We start from the raw sequence: 22,893 nt of genomic DNA, 5'->3' as shown, positions 1-22,893 counted from the left end.
TGGTGGCAGAGAGGAAAGCAAGTCCTTGAGGAGGACCTTTACACTCGATTTTTATCCATTGGAATCTCAACACTCACATCCTGCCATTCAAGCAATATGTGCTGTTACTGAAGACAAGAGACTCTGACACTTACCTGCATTAAAAGGTAGCACTCTTGACCCAATTCACCTGCGTTCAGTCTGGGACATCAGTCTCCCAGCTTCAGGGCAAGGCTTTCACTTGGTCTCCGCTGATCCTTGCCGCAGTCTCTGGATCCAGCGACTCATTCTATGCGTCCATCTCATCAGCTCGGAGCCTCCCCACCTGATACCTGTAACGCTCACCTGATTCCCGCAGAGGCGCCGGTCTTGACTGGGTGAATGCCGTATCTTCAAAGGTGATGTGTAACACATGGTTGGCTCTTTGGGCTGGACCTCTGTGCACTGTATGTCTGACTCGAAGAGTAAGATGTCTGCAGATAGAAAATATGGGATTAATGAACTGGGGTTATTGGGTGCCTCTCTCCTCTTCCCTTTCTCTTCTCCTGTAGAACCCCAAAGGTTAACACCCTCACCTTAGGTAAGTGAACGCCGAGCTCTCCATCTGCCTCGGGGCAGGGTGCCGTAACCAGTTTCTTCACTGGATAAGGGTGCAGGCCTCTTGACCTCAGAGGACTGCTGTCCTTCGTTAACTGCACGAACGGTAAGTTCTGGGCACTTCAAATGTCTAAAAAGTCTTTTGTAATGATATCTCTTGTTTTGCAGGGTTCCGGCGATGGCGGATGGCGGGCTGATGAGAGTTGAGGATCGAACCCGCGTGAGGAATAGAAGCGCCTGGAAGCACGTAAGTAAGCGCTTGTAGCCTGCTTCACGATGCGCACTAACTGTCCCTTTTATCTTGCAGGTACAAGTTCGGAGCTTTAGAGAAGCTGAAGGGTGCTGGAATACCCACTGGATTCGGCGTGGGAAGGAGTAATGGCACGTGAGTAATAAAGTTGCCCAATGTCTTTAAACGCACCTTCTTTTGTCTTTCAGATGCGGGATGCAGCGCCGAAGGCCTCCGGAGCGTGCGAAGAGCTGGTAAGCTTTTGTCTTCAGATGCCGGAATGCAGTGCGAAGACCTCCGGAGCATGCGAAGAGTAGGTAAGCCTTTGTCTTTCAGATGCCGGAATACAGCGCGAGGCGTTGGCGACAGCCGATGGACCAGGTAAGAGATGCGCTGCCACTGAAGACCGTAGTGCTAACCTGTTCTTTCTTTGTCTTTACAGGTGCTGCTGAAGACTGGATTCCAGGATGGTAAGCCTTTGTTCCCTTAGGCCCAGGATCAGAAGCAGAAGACACGATGAGCGTTCTGCTGCAGAGAATGCAGAATAACGCAAAGCAAGATTCATCCATCGGGTGTGGTTTAAATAGCCTCCTGTAGTGCTTAGGTGTCTCCTTCCACAGCCACGCCTAAGAAAAGAGTTCCTGCTTTCCAGAAGAGTTCCAGTGTTCTGAACCTAGGGAGTGGCTCCTGCCCCACCCAACAGGAAAAGTAGTCCCAAACAGAAGAGGATCAGGGGTTCAACTGGCAGGTAAGTAAGCAGCATGGTCTGCTGCAGGTAAGTCCACCCAAGCATTATGAGCCCTTCGCTTCCAGCGCTGGGACTGGGCATCTTTATGAGCCTGGTGCCACTGGCGCCAGGACAGGGTCCAAAAGGTCCCAATTGGGACTGGCTGGCACTCGGAACCGGGGTTATGGGTCTGCTTCCAAGGGAGTCGGGCAAGTCCTGATCTTTTGGAAGCAGAGATCATGACAGCAACCCCCCTCAAGGCCCCTCCCAAACCGGGCTTCTCCGGGGGTTTGGGCTTGTTAGGAAATGTTCGATGAAATCTTTTGATTAGACGAGGCGCGTGGACATATTCTGCAGGTTCCCAGGATCTTTCTTGGGGACCGTAGCCTTTCCAGTCAATCAGGTAAAATAGTTTAGATTTGGAGATCTTGGAATCCAGGATGCTTTTGACTTCAAACTCGAGTTCTCCATCAACTAGAATAGGTTTTGGAGATGTAGTTAGTCGGGTTTGAGGTTGCACGGGTTTTAATAGAGAGACGTGGAAGACCGGATGTATCTTCATGTGAGGGGGCAAGTCCAACTTGACCGCTACTGGATTTACTATGGTAGTGATGGAATAGGGACCAAGGTATCTTGGGTTGAATGTGCGTGGTCCTTTTAGAGGTAGATATTTGGTGGATAACCAGACTTGATCTCCTACTTGATATTGGGGGGCTTCCTTCCGATGTTGGTCTGCTCCTTTCTTGTATTGTTCTTTAGCCCTTTGAAGGTGAGAAACGGCTTCCTTAAAGGCTTGGGTGATTGTAGAATGCAGGTGGTCTACTGCTGGTGTTCCAAGATCTTGGAGTGGATCCAACTCCGAGGTTCGAGGGTGACTACCGTATAAAAGAAAAAACGGGGTCTTCCCAGTTCCCGAGTGGACAGAGTTATTGTAGGCATATTCGGCTATCCAAAGGATATCTTTCCAAGTTTTTTCAGTTTGTTGTAGCATGCAGCGCAAATACTGTTCCAGAGTTTGATTGGTCCTCTCGGTTTGTCCGTCGGTTTGAGGGTGGTGGCTGGTCGAAAGTTTCACATCAATTTGAGCCGACCGACAGCAACTTCGCCAAAAATGAGAAATAAATTGACTACCTCGATCCGAAATTAGAACTGAAGGAAAACCGTGCAGTCGGACGATGTTTTCGAGAAATTCTCGGGCCAGAGTTGCTGCTGTTGGTAAGCCTTTGAGTGGAATGAAATGCGCCATCTTGGAGAATAGATCCACGATTACTAGGATCGTATTGTATCCGGAGCATGGAGGTAGATCGGTGATGAAGTCCATAGAAAGCGTATGCCAAGGGCGAGGCGGGATGTCAATAGGGCGTAAGAGGCCGGCTGGTTTTTCCTTTTGACTCTTGTTTTGGGCGCATACTCCACAGGACATTATAAAGTCTCTGATATCTTTTTTCCAAGACGGCCACCAGAAGTAGCGCTTGATCTTTTCCGAGGTCTTGGTTATACCGGGATGTCCTTCCATTAAAGAATCGTGATAACAAGAGATTACCTTTTTCTGTAAATCTGTGCTGGGCAGGTATAACCGTTCTTGGAAATATAATAGGTTGTCCTTCACCGTAAAGTCCTTTCCCTGCAGATGCCAATTCTGTATGTCTGCTGGAGTTACCAGTAGCCTGGCATTATCCTTAACTTCCTCTATGGATTGTGTGGCGATTACACCTAGAATTCTTTGTTCGGGAATGATAGGTACAGGTTTAGGATTGATCAAATGTTCTTCCACTCCCATCCGAGAAAGGGCATCAGCTTTACCGTTTTTTGTACCAGGTCGATAGGTAATTATGAAGTCAAACTCGGCAAAGAATAGTGCCCAACGGAGTTGCCTAGAGGATTGAGCTTTTGCGGTTTTCAAATATTGCAGGTTTCGGTGATCTGTAATCACAGTAACGGTGTGTCGGGCCCCCAGAAGATAATGCCGCCAAGCCTTAAAGGCGGACTTGATAGCTAGAAGTTCCTTATCAGTAATAGTGTAATTGATTTCAGGAGGCGAGAATTTGCGGGACCAAAATGCCACGGGATGCAACTGATTGGTTACTGGGTCCTTTTGTGATAGAACTGCCCCCATGGCAAGGCTCGAAGCATCAGTTTCAACGATGTAGGGGAGTTCTGGGCGAGGATGTTTTAAGATCGGTGCAGAGATAAATCTAGTCTTCAAATTCTGGAAAGCTTGTTCCGCCTCGGTAGACCATTCAAAACGTTTGTTTTTCTTTAACAAGGCGGTGATGGGCTGGACTATTCGAGAGAATTCGGGGATAAACCTGCGGTAAAAGTTAGCGAAGCCTAACATGCTTTGAACACCTTTTACGGAGGATGGCGATGGCCATTTGAGAATTGCATCGACCTTCTTTGAATCCATACGCACTCCGCTAGGTGATAATATGAATCCCAAGAATTCAACTTCATTCACGTTGAAAACACATTTTTCCAACTTAGCGAAAAGTTTGTGTTGACGCAATCTCTCGAGGACCATTTTCACGTGTTTCCGATGTTCAGTTTCCGATGAAGAATAAACAAGGATGTCGTCAATGTAAACAACAACACACACATCTATGAGCTCTCTGAGGACATCGTTCATAAAATATTGAAAGGCGGCCGGGGCATTGCAAAGTCCGAAGGGCATGACCTGATATTCAAATAGCCCATACTTGGTGCGGAAGGCCGTCTTCCATTCATCGCCCTCTTTTACTCGTACCAAGTGGTAGGCTCCTCTAAGATCCAGCTTTGTATATATGCATGCTTTTCTGACTTGGTCCAGGAGTTCAGGGATCAAAGGTAACGGATATCTATTCTTAACGGTGATCTGGTTCAGGGCGCGATAATCTATACAAGTTCTAAGGTCCCCTTCTTTTTTTGGAACGAAGAACAAAGCTGAGGAAGCAGGGGACTTGGAAGGACGAATAAACCCATTTGCTAGGTATTGATCCAGGTATTGTCGGAGGTGAAGATTCTCAGGCTCGGTGAGGGCATAAATTCTACTACAAGGAGGAGTAGATCCAGGTATCAGGTCTATCTGGCAGTCATAAGACCTATGAGGAGGTAGAGAGTTAGCCTGATCCTTCCGGAAAACATCTTGGAATTCTAGGTATTCAGGAGGTAACTGAGGAGCCTCCGAGGAAATTGCTGCCAGTGCAACACCAGGTCGAGGGTGACAAGTAGAGACACATTCTGGAAACTGAACCGTTCTTGCTCGCCAATCGATCTGAGGATTGTGCTTCTCTAACCAAGGAATTCCTAGAATAATCTGGAACTGGGGGGCCTTGATCACATCGAACACGATCTTCTCATGGTGTCCATCTTGACTTACTAGCGTCACTTCTTGGGTGGTATGCGTTACTGGTCCGGAGGCTATCTCCGTACCATCCACCGTAGTAATGACGTCCTTTACAGCCTTTGGACAAAGAGTCAGATTCATCCTCAAAACCATTTCATGATCCACATAATTGCCGATGGCACCGCTGTCGACGTAAGCTTCAATCGCATGTAATCGATCCGGATGTTCAGGGCTAATGAGGACCATAGGTATCACGAAATGCGAGGTCACGGAACTAGTTTTAACGCTCGGCAAGAGGACCTCTATTGTTGTCGGGCGAGGTCGTTTCCCTGCTCAGAGTTTGTGACCCTGGTAACTGCAGCTCCTACTGCCTTCTTGGCTGGTTTCACCGGACAGTCTCGAAGAAAGTGCCCCGAGTTTCCGCAATAGAGGCATAATTGCAGCTGTTTTCTCCTTTCCCGCTCCTTTTGTGTGAGTGGTCCTTTCAGGCCCCCTATTTGCGTGGGTTCCCCGGAGTCTACTCCTTTGGTAGGAGTTGGTGGTTTGGAAAATACTCGAGCATCAAACTTGGAACGATCGGCCTTCCTGTTCTGCAGTCTGTGGTCAATTTGAACGACTAAGTCAATATAGTCCGAACAGTCTTGCGGGGGATTCACTACTTGGGCTAACACATCTTTGAGCTCTCCACATAGACCTCTATAAAACAGCGTAATCCTTTTGTCCTCAGGCCATTGAGTTTCCACTATCAGTCTGTTGAAAGACGCAATATAAGCCAAAAGGTTTTGATTACCCTGTCGCAATGAAAGGAGCTCATTGTCCAAGGAATGCCCCTGTGAATGTCTTGCAAACAGTATTTCCATACTGAGCTGAAAAGCTCGAAAATCATGGAGAACCGGATCATCTTGATTAACTAGAGGGATCGACCAGTCTGCCGCATTGCTACTAAGGTACGAAAGCACGAAAGCTACCTTAGCTTGATCAGTTGGAAAGGCTGCTGGCCGGCATAAGAAGTGCAACCGGCACTGATTAATAAATACTGCAAACCTCTTTGGGTCACCAGAAAATCGTTCGGGCGGAGCCAGAGGTACATTCCCAGGTAGGTTGATCTGCACTGGGTTCGTAGAGGATGTTGAAGGAAGATTTGCCCCTGATGCGGGTAACGGAGTTTGTCCGGCTTGTGACTGTAGCAATTGTCTAGCGAGATCGTCTGTTCGCTCCTTGGAAATAATCAGTTCCCTTCTTAGAGCATTAGTTTCCTGACGGGCTGCATGCACTTCTGCTCTTAGTTCCCCAAGTAACTGGGCTAGCTGGTCGGTATCCGAGGTTTCCATAGCGCCTGGGTGGGAGTTTTGCGATAGGCTTTGCGTTCTGTAACGCTCACCTGATTCCCGCAGAGGCGCCGGTCTTGACTGGGTGAATGCCGTATCTTCAAAGGTGATGTGTAACACACGGTTGGCTCTTTGGGCTGGACCTCTGTGCACTGTATGTCTGACTCGAAGAGTAAGATGTCTGCAGATCGAAAATAGGGATTAATGAACTGGGGTTATTGGGTGCCTCTCTCCTCTTCCCTTTCTCTTCTCCTGTAGAACCCCAAAGGTTAACACCCTCACCTTAGGTAAGTGAACGCCGAGCTCTCCATCTGCCTCGGGGCAGGGTGCCGTAACCAGTTTCTTCACTGGATAAGGGTGCAGGCCTCTTGACCTCAGAGGACTGCTGTCCGTCGTTAACTGCACGAACGGTAAGTTCTGGGCACTTCAAATGTCTTAAAAGTCTTTTGTAATGATATCTCTTGTTTTGCAGGGTTCCGGCGATGGCGGATGGCGGGCTGATGAGAGTTGAGGATCGAACCCGCGTGAGGAATAGAAGCGCCTGGAAGCACGTAAGTAAGCGCTTGTAGCCTGCTTCACGATGCGCACTAACTGTCCCTTTTATCTTGCAGGTACAAGTTCGGAGCTTTAGAGAAGCTGAAGGGTGCTGGAATACCCACTGGATTCGGCGTGGGAAGGAGTAATGGCACGTGAGTAATAAAGTTGCCCAATGTCTTTAAACGCACCTTCTTTTGTCTTTCAGAAGCGGGATGCAGCGCCGAAGGCCTCCGGAGCGTGCGAAGAGCTGGTAAGCTTTTGTCTTCAGATGCCGGAATGCAGTGCGAAGGCCTCCGGAGCATGCGAAGAGTAGGTAAGCCTTTGTCTTTCAGATGCCGGAATACAGCGCGAGGCGTTGGCGACAGCCGATGGACCAGGTAAGTGATGCGCTGCCACTGAAGACCGTAGTGCTAACCTGTTCTTTCTTTGTCTTTACAGGTGCTGCTGAAGACTGGATTCCAAGATGGTAAGCCTTTGTTCCCTTAGGCCCAGGATCAGAAGCAGAAGACACGATGAGCGTTCTGCTGCAGAGAATGCAGAATAACGCAAAGCAAGATTCATCCATCGGGTGTGGTTTAAATAGCCTCCTGTAGTGCTTAGGTCCCTCCTTCCACAGCCTCGCCTAGGTAAGAAAAGAGTTCCTGCTTTCCAGAAGAGTTCCAGTGTTCTGAACCTAGGGAGTGGCTCCTGCCCCACCCAACAGGAAAAGTAGTCCCAAACAGAAGAGGATCAGGGGTTCAACTGGCAGGTAAGTAAGCAGCATGGTCTGCTGCAGGTAAGTCCACCCAAGCATTATGAGCCCTTCGCTTCCAGCGCTGGGACTGGGCATCTTTATGAGCCTGGTGCCACTGGCGCCAGGACAGGGTCCAAAAGGTCCCAATTGGGACTGGCTGGCACTCGGAACCGGGGTTATGGGTCTGCTTCCAAGGGAGTCGGGCAAGTCCTGATCTTTTGGAAGCAGAGATCATGACAATACCATCAGCTAACATGGCTGTGTTGCTAGTAGTGGGACACCACACTTGATACCATCTGCTGATAGAACCTGATCATCGATCATCTGATAAGTCCTTCAGCAATCGTGGTGCGCTGAATGGGTCATCTTTCTGCCTATGCGGCACTCATTCCATGCAGGGATATTCTATGATTTATATAAACTGAGAGCTTTCGAGTCTGTTGCTCCTCTATGCACTCGCCCGGTGGTGCATCTCAGTTTTTTTCTTCTGGCTGCTTTGTCGGCCATTTTCTCTCCATTTGCAACGGTTCTGGTCTCAACAACAAATTTCTGCATGCCAACAGTATGACAGAAGTCCCACGGAAGATGCAGAACCAGAATAAAGCTGAACTGTTCTAGCCAGAGTATGGGGCATGTATGATGCTCGCACTCAAGAAGATTCCAGCACGGGCAGATGACACCGGTGTACAGGTCAGGTGAGAAGTGGACTCCATGGAGACCCAATGAAATGTGTAGAGTTCTTTGGCTACATAATGATAGGTCTCAGGCTCTATCTGTTACCGATCTTCATGACTTTCCGGTGCTCCAGTGTGTTCTCGACATATCTCCACAAGGATAAGCAGCAAGGCTTGTAGGTGAGCAGGTGTCCTTTGATGTTTTCAACTGAGCTTTGTTCATTGGGTTAGAGGAAGGGATCACTGACCTGGCGAGTTTCCTCTGGCCTACTCTGAAGTCTGTTATCCACAAACGCCAGCAGACCTTTGCGTTCATACTGGTCTCAGCAAGTTGCAGCAGCATGGTTTTCTTCCGATCTTCTTCGATTTGACATTGTGCTTTGGGATAGTCCCTCAATTAAACAAAGACATGGAACAGACTCTCAAGTTACATAGGAATAGTGACATCCTCCAATCACTGCTGACCACTACACTCAATCTTTCCTTGGCTACTTCTCGGGCAATCCCTCAAGATGTGGATTCTGCTCAGGAATCCCAGACGCCATTCAAGTTTCAATCTGGACTTGGCTCTTCATGCCCTTGTTGTTCGAGGCAGGCAGAATCAGGACCATATATAGCTTTACCCATTTCCTATCTCAGAAAAGGTCATCGAGTTTTTTCTTGTGATCTCACACTGGATTTAACCCGAAGACGCACACTCTCTAGAGCCTCCTTGCTATAACTGCCACCAATCAGGGGAAGCTGCGACTTTGCAGTGAAACCCCTGAAGGTCCTTCAAGGAGGATCTCTCTGAGTTTTCTCCCCCTGCCCCTAACTCTCTTAATAGAGTGGTCCTGTAAAGAGTACAGACCAGAGAGCAGGTATCCCGAGGCCCTGGAAGGTGTGGGTAGGCAGGCAAAGCAGCAGACGCTGACACATCACATCCCATTAAAGTGCATTGAGGCCCCAACCCAGGAATCAGGAACCCAGAGCCGATGAGCTGGGGGCAAGCTGAGGGAAGGACCCCTCAAGGCTGCAGTCTAAACCTGCTTCCTAGACCAGCTAGAAAACCAAGAATTCGGGTGTACTTATCCGATTGGCCCGCATTACAACTGAGACCCCTGGGGGCTATGTTCAGGGGATAACCCTGAGTGCTTTAGTAAATTCAGAGACCAGGGCATGCTGCAGGAGAGCCTCTTCCCCCACGTCACCAATATCTAGCAAGGACCAGCCCCTTTGCCTTCAACTGAATCGCTCCTTCCCCCACGCCCCTCTGGGTCTGTCTGGGGAAGAAGGGGTGAGATCCATCCAGCACTAGTCAATTGGGAAGGTGAAAACACCCCAGAATTCTCCCATTGCCCTAGTAGCACCCCCCCACCCCCTCACTCAGCTATGAAGGCACAGTGAGAAAGTTAGGCAAACAAGCCTCAAAGATTCAAGATGCTCCAGGATGGGCACCCTTTACCTGTAAAAAGGGCAGCGGACCAGTGAGAAATGGAAACACTCAAATGACCAGTCTCCTAAAGCACATGGCAGAGCTCCAATATAGTGACTAGCCTTTTAAAGCCCCCCTCCACTAGTTCTGAACTAGGAAGGCCACCTCCCAACCAGATCACTGCAGGGAGGCACTTAAGCGGCCCAGCCACCTGTCAGGGAGCAGACGCCTGGTCCAGACAGTAGGAAAGAGGCCTGTTTCCCCTCACTCTGGATGATGGGAAGCAAGAGTGTAGATCTGCCTTCAGGAGCAGTGAGAGCAGAGCCAGGTAAAGGTCTAGGACTTCTCAGAGGAGCCAAAGCAACCAGAGGGCACCGTACCCCTCATAGGGTGAGAAGAGCACCCATTCCCGTGCAAAGTGAGGCAGCTGGGGAGAGAGCCAGATGCAGTGCGAGAGCCAGATCCTGGCAAGGCGCCAGGTGCGGAAACTTAGAACCCCAGAGAGAAACCAGTCAGTCTGGTGAAGGCTACAGATCAGATCCCCACAGAGGTCAGTGGGCAAGGAGCAGAGGTTGCCAAGAGCTCACCGGGTCTATAAATCCTTCCCCGGTGAACGCCAGAGCCTGCGAGAGATAAGGAGTTGATAACCTGGTGGGGCGCCACTAGCAGGAGCCACAGAGCCTTAGAGGACAAGAGCCTGAGCCTTCTGTCAGCTCCCCCCACCACGGCAGCAGAAGCCTGAGCCTGCTGTGGGATCTGCTTGTTGAGACAGAAATAGCCTGAGCTAGTTGTGGAATCAGGCCCGGGAGATGACCCTTTGTGAGAGTTACTTCTGTGCAACAAGCACCACGGTAGAGTAGAGAGAAATTCCTGATAAAGATCACGCATCTAATGATCCTAAAAAGGTGATTCGCGGACAGGGGTAGCAGTGTCGTTACCGAGACGAAATGAGACTGGGGGTGACTTGAAGTGCGTTTTTTTAAATTAGGGCAACTCAATTTACATTCTGGGCACGAGCCCCACTAGCCTTGGCCCTTACACTTTTGTAGCCCCTCCACCCTGGCACGGTTACCACCTGGCTATTTCTCTTGTGTTTTAGCTTGCAGTTCCTAGCTCCTGGGACAATGGTCAGGATGAGTTAAGAGAGAGGAGACCCCATTCCCCACTAGAGTTGTGTCCTGTCCTCTCCTGTTCACTTTTTTCATAGCTGAACCAAATAGACCATCCTGTCGCGTTATTCACTATGTTTCCCACAGCTGTTCACCCAACCCATCATGGGTTCTCATTTAGAATTTGGCGGTGGGGAAAAAGTAGCGGGAACAGAACTACAGTAACTTTGACTATATAGCCAAATTTAGAGTTTCAAAATAAAAAATATACAAACCTCTTGGTTTTGTGTGGAGGAAGTTTCCTGCTGCCCTCATTTGGGTAATTACCACATTCAATAATTACCGATCCCGATGGAGTCCTGTAGGACTCCAAAATGGGGAATAACTGATAGGTCTGCATTACTCTGAATCATGCAGACGCTTCATGTTACTGCATGTGGTAACAGTATTTCCATTTGGCTGTATTACTAGAGGTAAAACCGGCAAACTCTCAATGTGGGCCCTACAGGGTAAATACAGTTGCTTGGCGTTATCTTCACTGTGCTGAGTGTTCTGTTGCTTCTCAAACTGTGACAGCACACACGGCTAACCACAGGAGAGCACTTGCACAGGGACACCGCAACAGTGACAGACATGTGTCTAGTGCAGAATACATTATAGAGTTCTGTCCCCAACGAAGCCTCAAATTAGGCCCTGCTCAGGCAAAGGGATTGAGAAATCGTGCAGGAAGAAGGGAATCATACAGAGCCTCTTGTTCTAGCCTCGAGCGCGGCTAGGAGGGAGAGTGTAGGACAGTCTAGAGTCTAGGAATGTCGCTCCCACACCGTGACAACCTCTCCTTCTAAGGACTGACTCAACTGGGTCCACCAGCAGTTTCCCATCTCCCCTGACACGTCACTACTGGCTGCGGGATATAGGCTATTCCACCAATAAAATAGTCCAGGGAGGCCACGTCGCTCAAGCTTCTCACCCAATAGTCATCAATCATTCAAACATGGAAGGCCTCATTATGAATATGGTGAGAGCCGAAAGAGCATTTTAAAATACTGCTTCATTTTAAAATAACACCTTACCGGTAGGGTGCATGCGGTAGATATCGGTCATCACATGCAGTACTTTCATTGTAACATTTTTGCTATTGTTTAAAGGCTAGCTACAGATTTACTCGGTTTATGTCTTTTGATTATTGGTAGTTTTGCTAATTTATATGGTGTGATATTTTTCTGGAAGAATTGGTACATACCTGAGCGTGCCCTGTAAACCCCCCTGCCTGCCTGCCTTTAGATGATGAGCTCCCTATGCTGGAGAACTCGATTTTAGGCGCAACACCCTTTAGACCTTTCAAAAACCTCTGGGATTTACAGACTATTTATCCCCTCTCACAGTTATGAAATGATCCGGCCAGTGGTAGAGTCTGTGAGGGGGCCTTCAGATTTGAAATGATTCACAGACGAGTCCTCACAGGTGGTGAATGTTTTCAGAGTAGGGGCTTAAATATTTCCTCAAATTAGCGTGAGCGACCAAGCGCAGCGGGGGAGCCTACAATAATTGGGATTCGGGGGGGGGTTCTCCTCCAGGAAAAGAAAGCATTTTTCAGCACAATGTTTGAGAAAAAATGAACTAAAAGCCATACAACTTACAGTTGGTTCTCTAGGGTAACACATGAATAAAATCCAGTAAACGCCATGGCTCCAACTTTACACTCTGTAGAAGCACTTCCTATCTGTGCCAGTAATGGTCACTGTAAATCACATGCATGAAGCTGCTACCGCCACAATCTTTGTTTGCCAGCAACATGAAGCTGCAGCCACAACCGCAGTTTGCCAGTCATGATCACTGCACATCACATGCATGAAGCTGCTGCAGCCACAATCTCAGTTTGCCAGTCATGATCACTGCACATCACATGCATGAAGCTGCTGCAGCCACAATCTCAGTTTGCCGGTCATGATCACTGCACATCACATGCATGAAGCTGCTGCAGCCACAATCTCAGTTTGCCGGTCATGATCACTGCACATCACATGCATGAAGCTGCTGCAGCCACAATCTCAGTTTGCCAGTCATGATCACTGCACATCACATGCATGACTGAAGCAGCTGTGGCTGCCACAACCTATCTATGTCAATAATGGAGTGAAACCAACAGTAATCAGCATTACTCTGCCCCCTGCCATCCAACCCCTACCATACAAACACCTGCATTCAACTTCACATTCATGCCCAGAAACACACTCACACACACACACACACACACACACACACACACACTGTAATGCCAACATACACCTGCAGCAGCAGACAAACTCAACTAGACTTACACATTTGCATGAACACACACCATGCATTACATCCAAACACAAGCATACATACACATCATACAAAACACACTTCCATTAGGTCTTCTCTCTTCAAGCAGCGGAGGGGCACGGCATAGCTGCAGCACCGGCGCCATGTGGGAGGGATCAAATCCAGGTGTGCAACGCCAGTGCACCGGGAAGGACTAGAACAACCGCGGCGTGCTGTCATTGCTTCGTTTAGCAACATGGAAGCATTGCGCCGCACATATTGGTGCAAACCGATTTTTTGTTCTTAACCAAAATGCAAAAATGTGGACTTGCGCTCATATCGACACAAGGAGGGCAAATCAGGCACCAGGGAGGAGCCAGGGGGGTAACCATCTCCCCCGCCACCTGGGTCCGCCACTGGATCCTACAATGCATGCAAAACTAATGAGTGGCATAAACGAAACTGCTTGTGGAAGGGGCCAATGGGGTCCTGTAAACTAGCATGCATACACACGATGGCCTCATAAAATCTTCTTCATCTCTAAAAGATGACATTTTGTTTACCATTATAAAGAAAAAAGAATGAATGCAGTTCACTCCTAAGTGGTGCCCTTGCCTCCAGTTGCTGGTGCGGATGGCAGGGATAATGGTGTGCCAAAGTAGAGGCGGCGGAGATGTCTTGCCCGGTCATTGAAAGTGCCAGGCAGTTGAGGGCGGCCACGAGTTCGCAATTGCAGAGCTTGCTTTCCACCAGAACACATGTCCTTACTTTACCCTGAACGATGACTGATTCTGCCCCAACCCCACCTGTTTCTTTCTGCTTGGTGAAAGTCATCCAGATTTCCCAGTATGACATTCAACCTCCGTTTAAGCAGCCTGTGGGTATGGCACTGGCCTTGCTTCGGTGGTTTGTAGTGGGCTGAGCTGGAAAGGAGTCCATCCCACTTTAGAGCGATCCGACGTTCGTCATTGGGGAGTATAGAGCATGATGCACACGGCACGGCCGCGACCAGCTGCGGTTCTGCAAGACCAGCCTCTCCCATTGGGAATTTCTGAGCAGGAGCACATGCTGCGGCGGCCCGAGCACACGCATGCCCTTCATGTGCCTTCCCTCCGACAGCCTGGATGGAGCTGGGAAACGGCGGGAGAGGGTTCTGGATGAACTGTTGCCAGTTATGGGATGAGACCGCACTGTAAAGCGAGCTGAAATACTAGACTGTACCGCCACTGTGCATAACTGTGGCGCGGCTAGATGGGCATGTGGTGGACAGGCATGCTGATATGCAAATATTTCACCCGGGAAAGTGGAACAGGCGAGATATGTAAGTGATGGCAGACACTGACTTGAAACAGCCCGGAGATGGATGGGAAGCTTTGAATTAGCACTGGCAATTGCTTTGAGTGGCCACCATTATTGCCTTGTTGTCATTGTGGCAGAAGCGAACGAGCCATGTAGAAACCATTCGTGTCCCTGGCACCAATGGGAACAGTCCCGCCCGAAGTGCCAAGCCACATCCTCTCGGCTTGAGAACACAAGGAACCCTAGAAATGTTTCGGCTCTTTTCAACTTCATCAGTGAGAAGTTACAAAGGCTTCAAGGATGGAATGGAAACTGCCCAAATGAATTCCCAGGAGCACCATCCATCCAGTGCTTGCCATCCATTACCTTCTGGCATCTAAAGTAATGGGCGAGAGAGTACGCCTTTGTAAGGACTGCATTTCATGTTGCATGTCAATGCAGGGAATGTGTCAAGGCCCTTACTAAAGCCACAACCCTTTGCTGATAATCCAGGGGACGAACCAGGGACGTCATTTGGGAGTCACCAGCAGTCACAGCTGCGACCCCTGAGGTCTCCTTTACTACCACTGTGGCCTCCCATGCTACCCATAAAAAAACATCTTTTTTAAATTATTTTTTTAAACGTAAGCTCCTGGGCTGTGGCCAGCGCAATGTGGCTCTTTGTTTCTGGAGTGGCTGGCTTTCTTGTTCAGGCCTCTTTAAAAAACAGGGGGTTCCACAAGCGTAATCATAAGTAAGAAAGAATAGGAATAACAAATAATTTGTCTTTCTGGAATTCTATACAATAATTGCTAGACTCATTAAAGGTTTATTTCAGGCACACTTCAGGGGGCGAGTCACTGATTTAGTCTGTTCTTAAACACCTCAACTCAACCTTTCATCCTTCTGAGGTCGATAAATGAGTACCAACACAGGTTGGGTGATATTGGGCCTCATTACGAGGAATGCAGTAGAGGGATAAGAGCGCCAGTAGAGCTGCCGGCCCCGTTATCCCTCTACCGCCCCATTACGAGGTCTGCTGTCGGGTGCCGCTAAGGACGTCTGGTAAAACCAGGCGTCCTTAGTGGGACACGCAAGCAGACCAGAATGCTAACAATGGGCCCGTCATTAACAGGCCCGTTGTTAGCATCCTCCTCATTTGCATTGAGCCCTATGGGGGCGCAAATGGGAATGGGGATGTACTGGGTCTGGGTTCCTGGAATGCAGAAATACTGGGCCCTCCAAGGTCAGAATGGCCTGGTATTTCCCCATTCCAGGAACCCGGTACCCAGTATGGGGGTAGCCATGCCGCTAAAAGCGGTGGGGCTACCTCCATACTCGTAATGAGGCCCATTGTCTTTTCTCCTAAAATGTGATAGACAGATGTGCATGAAACTACCGAGCACATTATGCCCTCGGAGAAGCATTGTCTCGGGGGAAAGCCCAAGGGCAACATGCTCGCCTTGGAAACCGACGACATGGAGCATCGCAGGTTCGATCCCCGGGTCCGCGCTTAGAAACCTCTGGGTATTAAGCACGTTATAAATAACCTGTCATCTTATCATTCCATCATTTCTGTGAAGTATCTGCAATATTGAAGGCATTTTCAGAAATGTTAAACGTCCACGCTCTGGAACACACTTCCTCTGATACGTCATAGCACCACGGAACACATGCCGTTTAGGTGTAAACTTAAAACCTTCCCATTTCAATAAGGTACCCACTGCACCTCGTTGGTTGTACCTTTGGGCCGTGGGCACAATACACAATACAAATGCTTACCGGCGTAGACATCGCTTGTCCTCAAGAAAGGGACAGAACTTTCAAAACAAGGCATAGCTCAATGTATTTGATGGGTCTCGGTTTTCATTGTGCTTTTCAAGGATATACGTCGGTAGCCCTGTGCATTGAATGTGATCTCCAGGAAAGAATGAATTGGCCCCACAAGTAGGGGCTTAAACTACTCAGAGGATTGCAGGACTTCTATAATAAGAGAAGGAAAGGAGAAATGATGTTTACAGAAAGATTGTCCAACTAACCGAGCATAGCTATATGAGTCAACAGATCACAGAGATCCTAATGGCAAATTTAAATGTCCTGCTTATTTTTACTATGGAAGCAGATAGTGATGAATGCTTGATACTGAAGGCTTTTATTATATCCAATAGGAGGAATGATTTTATTTTGGCTGGAGTTCCCGTTTGATGGCTTGAACTGTGGTACTCACCCAAAAGACTCACTTGTCTCTGTCTTTTCTTCTAGTCTCTGTACGTTTCACTGCCCGCCTTCCTTGAGGGCAGCCCGCTGCCGAGCGAGGCGTGGCGGCTGTCTGCCCAGGTGCCTGATGAAGTGCGGCGAGTCGTGCTGATCTACCAAGCGACACTGGACCTTCTGCAGCAGTACGAAGTCCATCCCGAAATCGCCTCCCAGATGTTCTCTTACCTCTTTTTCTTCTCCAACACTTTGCTCTTCAACCAGCTGATGGAGAAGGGTGAGTCGAGCTGCCCTAATTAGCCAAACATCCGGCGTTTTTCAGCTTGCCCGCTCAAGTCAGACCCCATGATATGATATGATATGTTATTTATAACGCGCTTAATACCCAGAGGTTTCTAAGCGCGGACCCGGGGATCGAAACTGTGTTGCTCCGCATCGTCTTGCTTCCAAGCCGAGCACGTTGCCCCTGAGCTATCCTCCCGAGACTATGATCATAGAAATTGACAGTTGAAATGGGTTAGCTGCAAGCTCGGACTGGACTATAGGGCAATAGGACAATCCCAGAACCACAAACGCAAAATGCTAGTTTGGGACTGTTTTTTGGGTCAAAGTGGGCTACTTTTTTTTATGGTTTTCCACTTGGGTACTACTCAAACAGTCTGTCACAAAAAGAATTCATTGTCCTTTGCGATTGTGGGCCACGTTTCATTGGTGCCCGAGACAACCTTATGCCCCAGCCCGACCCTGGTTAGCAGTACATAGCCTTACCTTTAAAGGCAAAAGGACACGCGTGTGGAGAGCCCGCTTAAGGTTTAGATGCTTTGCTGTGTCAGCATGTGCACTGAAAGCAGAATGTGTGCGCTGAAAATGCCTTTCCGTTTGTTCTTGAGAATTATGAGCTATGATGTGTAGTTAAACCAGTCTTGACATTTGGTTTTGTATGTAAGGGAAGCTGGCATTAAGCTACAAAGCTTGAATACTCAAAGTGGCAGCAATGAATGTGTCTTATGGAAAATTAGTCCGTAGTCGACTTATATCGGTCAAACCAAAGTTGAATTTCAAATAGTTGAATTTGTTAAATGTTCAATTTAATTTGTAAATTAAGTATTCTGTGTTGATGTAAGCTAATTTAAAAATGAGTTGTACTTAATGTGGTTTTAAATTTAAATCCATGGTCACTGGATGTGCAGTTTCTGCGTTTTCCCTGATTCAATAAGATCACAGATACATTCATGCTAATATTGCCTAGTTTTTACATCAAAATACAGCTGAGCCTGGAGCACCATGGCAGCCAGGAACAAGATGGCTCCCATGGAGCTCTTGGCTGAGCTGTATTTTGGTCTGGAGCTTGGGGGTCTGAAGCCCAGAGGCAGCAGGTAGGTTGCCTTCATTTCTTTTTAATGTCTGCAAGCGGAGGTGGGGTGGATGGGTGGCTCAAGACAGACCTGGAGGGGCAGAGAGGATGCCCCTGCCTCTCAGACTACCCAGAATGCGGCCTTTCACCTAAGAATACTTTATTTATTTATTCCATTAGTTATATATGGCGCCACACGCCCAGAGGCCTCAGAACGCCCCATTCCAATGAGGCAAATTGGCTGCTGCGCTGAACCGGGCACTAATAATTGCTAATATCTAAGAATATCTTATTTATCTTAACGTCTTTAAGTAGTAACACCTAATGGTCGTTAATGCCTCATATATATGTTAGATACATGAATTCTCCCTGAAAAGTAAAAAGCGAGCCATATCACACTGAGGAAATGCGTGAAAACTGTATGGGCCTTGACCCCACACACCTTAACATAAATGGTCATGTGACGCAATGATCAAGCCACGCGCTCGCCTAATCACGGAGGTGAGTGCATGATGCTTTGCTGGGCTTCCTTGTTCGTTTGCCGCCCTCCCTTGCCTCGCTGTGTTTGGCCGTGCCTCGTACAGGGGTGGGCCTGGAACCAGAAGGGCACTGGAAATGTTTTTTGCAAGCTGCCGCATATACTCTCCCTTCAGCAGCTGAGCTAGTTTGAAGTCAGTCCGGCTATGGCGCTCAGGCCATACCAGTTACTCATTGTGAGGAATGGGCTGGGTGAACTGGCCTAGAGGAAACTCTGAAGAGCTCCTGGTAGGCCTCTGCATCACGGTCTTCATTTCCTTGGTTAGTTTTTATTTCCACATTTTCTCTGGGGAAAGGGGCTGGGCTTGCTCTCACTGTGCAATATGCCGTGAACTCTCCCGGCGGAGGCTGTTGCATGCGTGTACATACACCGCCTATCCCATTGGATATCATAATCACTTATTCCGTCGTTGCTCTTTTTTTTTAACACATCTGGTGTTCATTGTTGTTATCAGGGAAAAGAGGAAAGGCCCCTTTAAGGAAGGGCGACTCCAGACAATGGGAGGAACGAGAGGTGGGGGAAAGGGGAGGGACGGGGGAAGAGGTAGGGGTCTGTAAAGGAGAGAATAATGAGAAGGTCACAGGGAAAGCGGCACCCGTGTCATGTGTGTACACTATGCATGCAGAGACCCCGTTAGGGTCCAACAACTGGCGACGAGGCCGATGAGTCCCTACGCTGTGCAGCAGGTGGAATAGATGAGAGGGGAGAACCCAGCAGAGTGGACCGTGCAGGAAGTACAATGGGTGAGGTGAGCCAGCAGGATGACGGGTGAGGAGCACCCAGCAGAACAGAGGGTTGGCGAGGCCCAGCGTAGAAGCCACAACGGGCAAGGAGCCCAGCAGGGAGGAGGGTGCGCTGCACCCAGCAAACTGGAGAGCCATCGGAGCCCAGCAGAAGAAGCCACGTCGGGCAAGGCACCCTGCAGGAAGGAGGGTGCGCTGCACCCAGCAGAACAGAGGGCCAGCAGTGCCCAGCAGGAGAAGCTACACCCAGTGAGTTGGAGGGTCAATGGAGCCCAGCAGTGGACGGGCGTGCAATGCCCAGCAGAGGACAGGAGTCACCAGCCAAGCAGACTGCGTGGCCCACGAAGGAAGGCCATCAGCAGAGACACAGCCCAGCATCAACGAAACAGCGCAGAGGAGACGTGCACCCTCTGGCAGTGCAGAGACCGCACTGAGGACACTGCACAAGCCATGTGCACACCCAGAGATCACGGTAAGGGCAACCTGGGCCCGCCAAGCAGCCACGGGCCCCATTGAGCCACGAGAGACACTGTGCTCCACCCCATCCTCATCAGTACACAAAGGGAGGGGGCGCAGAGGGAGAGAGAGTAAAAAAAAATGCCACTGTGGCCACCCACAATACGCAGCGCCAATGCCCCACCTACTTCGTTTTCAAGGGCCAAACTAACGCGGGAAACTTCACAGAAATTTCAAAAGCCAGGACCAAACTAACATGGGAAACTTCACAGAAATTCCAAAAGCCGCACTTAGCATATCATGGTCACTCACCCGGGAGACCATTACCTAGCGTGCTAGACAGCAATTAAAGAGGGTTTTGAGGCATACATATAGCCTATACCTGGACATTGGTGGCGCAGAAAATAAAGCGCAGCAGGGACCCTGATCAAGTGGCGCCGGCACAGCCACAGACCAGAGAATAGGGTCCCAAGGGACAGGACACGCTCAGCCACAACAGGTGGCCTAGGTATGTGAAGCCGACATGACCCACAGCTCAAGGAACCCCAAATCCACGCGAGTCGCCACGCACGCCACCTGCAACTAAAACAAGGACTGGCCCACACCGAACCCTGCCAAACAGCACAAGGCCGAGAGCTACCACACAGTGGAGGGCTCGCCACCAGTACCCACAGCACAAGTTGGCCCAAGAGGAGAGCCCAACACAGTAGAAGTGCACGCAGCAGCTAAGGCCCATGGCTGCACCACAACGCTCACCACAGACAAGACCAAGAGTGCAGGACAGGTCAAGACGGATGTCCCACCATCAGGGCAAACTAACTTGGGCCACCACTAGAACGCACCGCCAGCACCACACGACCCCGCAGACATGAAGGATAGCGCCCCAGGAGCAGCAGGTGCTACCGGCCAGGCCCATGCAAATCGAGGTACAGCATCTCACGCCCATTTCCTAAGGCGACCCAGGTGCCTGCAGCACCGGCTCCAGTGCGACAAGCAGTGCTACAAGTGCGGATATGGGTTCCCCCACAGAGGACCGTGCCTGGCCATTGGACAGAGATGCATGCGATGTGGCCAAGGAAACCACTTTCGGGCGATGTGCAGAGAAATATTTCTGCCAAACCTGCCTACCGACCGGCGCCGCCACCTGGCCCACTCAGGCGACCAGAACGAACAAGAGGACCCAATGACTGGCCACCACAAGAGAGGTACCTGATGCCGCCGGCAGCATGGCCAGACGTCATAAGAGCCATCGATGACAGGTGCATCAACCCACCCAGGCGTCACTCTGACGCATACGATTATCCACCCAGGCCCACGCAGGTACAAGTACCTACTCCACCCGGAGCTGTGCTGCCCAGGGAGGCACAGGCCTGATCAGGAATGCGGCACACACTCTCAGCTCGCCCGTGAGGATCATGATCCTTATGGAAATCCAGCGCCTCACAAGATGCCGGAACCGCAAGGGGACCACTACTACCCCCATGACAATGTGATACTACTCGGCACCACATCAGATGACACAGTAGCACCCAAGGTCACGGTCCTGGATGGAGACCTGCACAATCCGTTTGTGGTGGACACAGGGACACAGCCAACGTTACGAACGTGCAACGTTATCAAAACATAGCGGAAGCATACACCCCGGGTAAAGCCCAAGCCCACATAGTCCGGGGGGGAGTAACACAACCGCTACAGCCAGAAGGGCAGTCCCACTGTGACCCAACTCACAGAGACCACAGAGCACCCCCCCACCATACATGTGATAAAGATCCCCACCATAGGGCGCATCCTTCCCAGCTATTGATCGGCACAAGCGTTTGCCCTAATCGACATCCAGTACGAACCATCCAAAGTCATCCAGGGCCTCCCACCAGGCACTCAGATGGTGCGATCAATACCCCACCAACCACGGTACATTGAAGGACTCAAAACCATGGTCCCGAAATCACTTGATGGAGTGGGCATGTTAAAAGACACTGCCATCACATGCCAGATGGCGCGAAGTTACAGGACCACCCACCACAAGGCGACAGAGCGGACACCCGCAGACCTCACAGTGAAAGACAAGCCGTGGACTAGCCTTCCCCAGGCGGAGGGCTACATGCCTGAGCAAGATGTGGAAAGTCAAAGAAACGACGCGGGCAAGACAAGGAAAGGCAAATAAAAGGCAGACCGCAAACGAAAAGCCAAGGAGCCACAATCCCTGATCGGGGAAACCGCCACCGGGTGCCAGAGACAATACAAAAGGAAGGATTCCCGATACCACACAGATCCCCTCTCAAGGACAGTGAACAAAAGACAGATGATAACTATGACTGGAGACCGCGGAGAGATAAAGCCGAATGCCCCCCTCTTCCGTGAGTTATACCTGAAGGAACTGGAACCAAAGGAAAAGGTGACAGGAGAGACGGAGGGGCAGAGGACAAAGGGGCAAATGAACTACCTCAACGAGAAAATTCAGGCGAGACCCGCGAGTCCCCTGGCAGGCCTTGCCGAGCCACAAGGAGACCCCAGCGGCTGGTCGAACAGATGTGGCCTGGGAGGAGTCATGCTAAAGTGAGGGGGGGTTTTACCAGGCAAAAGAGGAAAGGCCCCTTTAAGGAAGGGAGACTATAGACAATGGGAGGAGCGAGAGTTGGGAGGAAGGGGAGGGACAGGGGAAGATGAAGAGGGTTTGTAAAGGAGAGAATAAAGAGAAGGTTAGAGGGAAAGCAGCTCCCGAGTCATGTGTGTACACTATGCATGCAGAGACCCCGTTAGGGTCTAATGGTTGTGCGAACAAATTCGGGGCTAATTTGTACGACACACTTTCAGCTGATATGTTATTTTTTTTAAAGCACGTTTCTAAACTCTAAAAGGTCCAAAGCATAGCCGCAATGGTTGTAAAATCAGACGCAATCATATTCATCACTCATCTCTGGACGGAGCTGCAGGACTTCCAATGGCCTTCATAATATAGCCATATAGACCGAGGGAGGAGGTCGTAGCCCAGGCCCATAAATTGAGAAAGGGCCATTAGCCTAGGCGATAAGGACACCTCCCAAGGTCTATAAGGGTAGTACCACATAATGGTAGTAGCAATACTTGCTTTGGCGTTTTGGGGGTGAAGTTAAAAAAAATGCTTTAACAGTGTGTAAAATAAATAGACAAACTGAGTTGGTAAATTACATGTGGTTTTAATTTGTAGTATTCATATAACTTGGTTGTCTACATAAGAGAAACATTTTAATTGGAAAACCTGGATGAACTGCAACAGATTTAACGTGAGCATGCATAAGGTGCCATGTACAAGTCAACAGATTCTCTGAGAGAAAGTGAAAGCATTTTCCCATGTTTTAGCTTTCTTTTTCGTGTGCCAAATAGGATATTGCA

At 49.5% G+C, this 22,893-nt stretch overlaps 1 protein-coding gene across 1 annotated transcript in view; it reads left to right on the top strand.

Moving 5' to 3' along the window:
• The window catches only part of RADIL (Rap associating with DIL domain), a 781,529-nt gene that overhangs the window by 572,916 nt on the left and 185,720 nt on the right, over window positions 1-22,893 (top strand). Inside the window, exon 9 of the mRNA XM_069645514.1 lies at window positions 16,479-16,707. Coding sequence (XP_069501615.1) covers window positions 16,479-16,707 — 229 coding nt within the window. The remainder of the gene's footprint in view (window positions 1-16,478; window positions 16,708-22,893) is intronic.

The sequence above is a fragment of the Ambystoma mexicanum genome, chromosome 2p (genome assembly GCF_040938575.1).
Source record: "Ambystoma mexicanum isolate Mex_15411 chromosome 2p, UKY_AmexF1_1, whole genome shotgun sequence".
Lineage (NCBI taxonomy): Eukaryota > Metazoa > Chordata > Amphibia > Caudata > Ambystomatidae > Ambystoma > Ambystoma mexicanum.
Note: the sequence above shows the minus strand (reverse complement) of the source record. Positions and strands in the feature narration are given on the sequence as shown.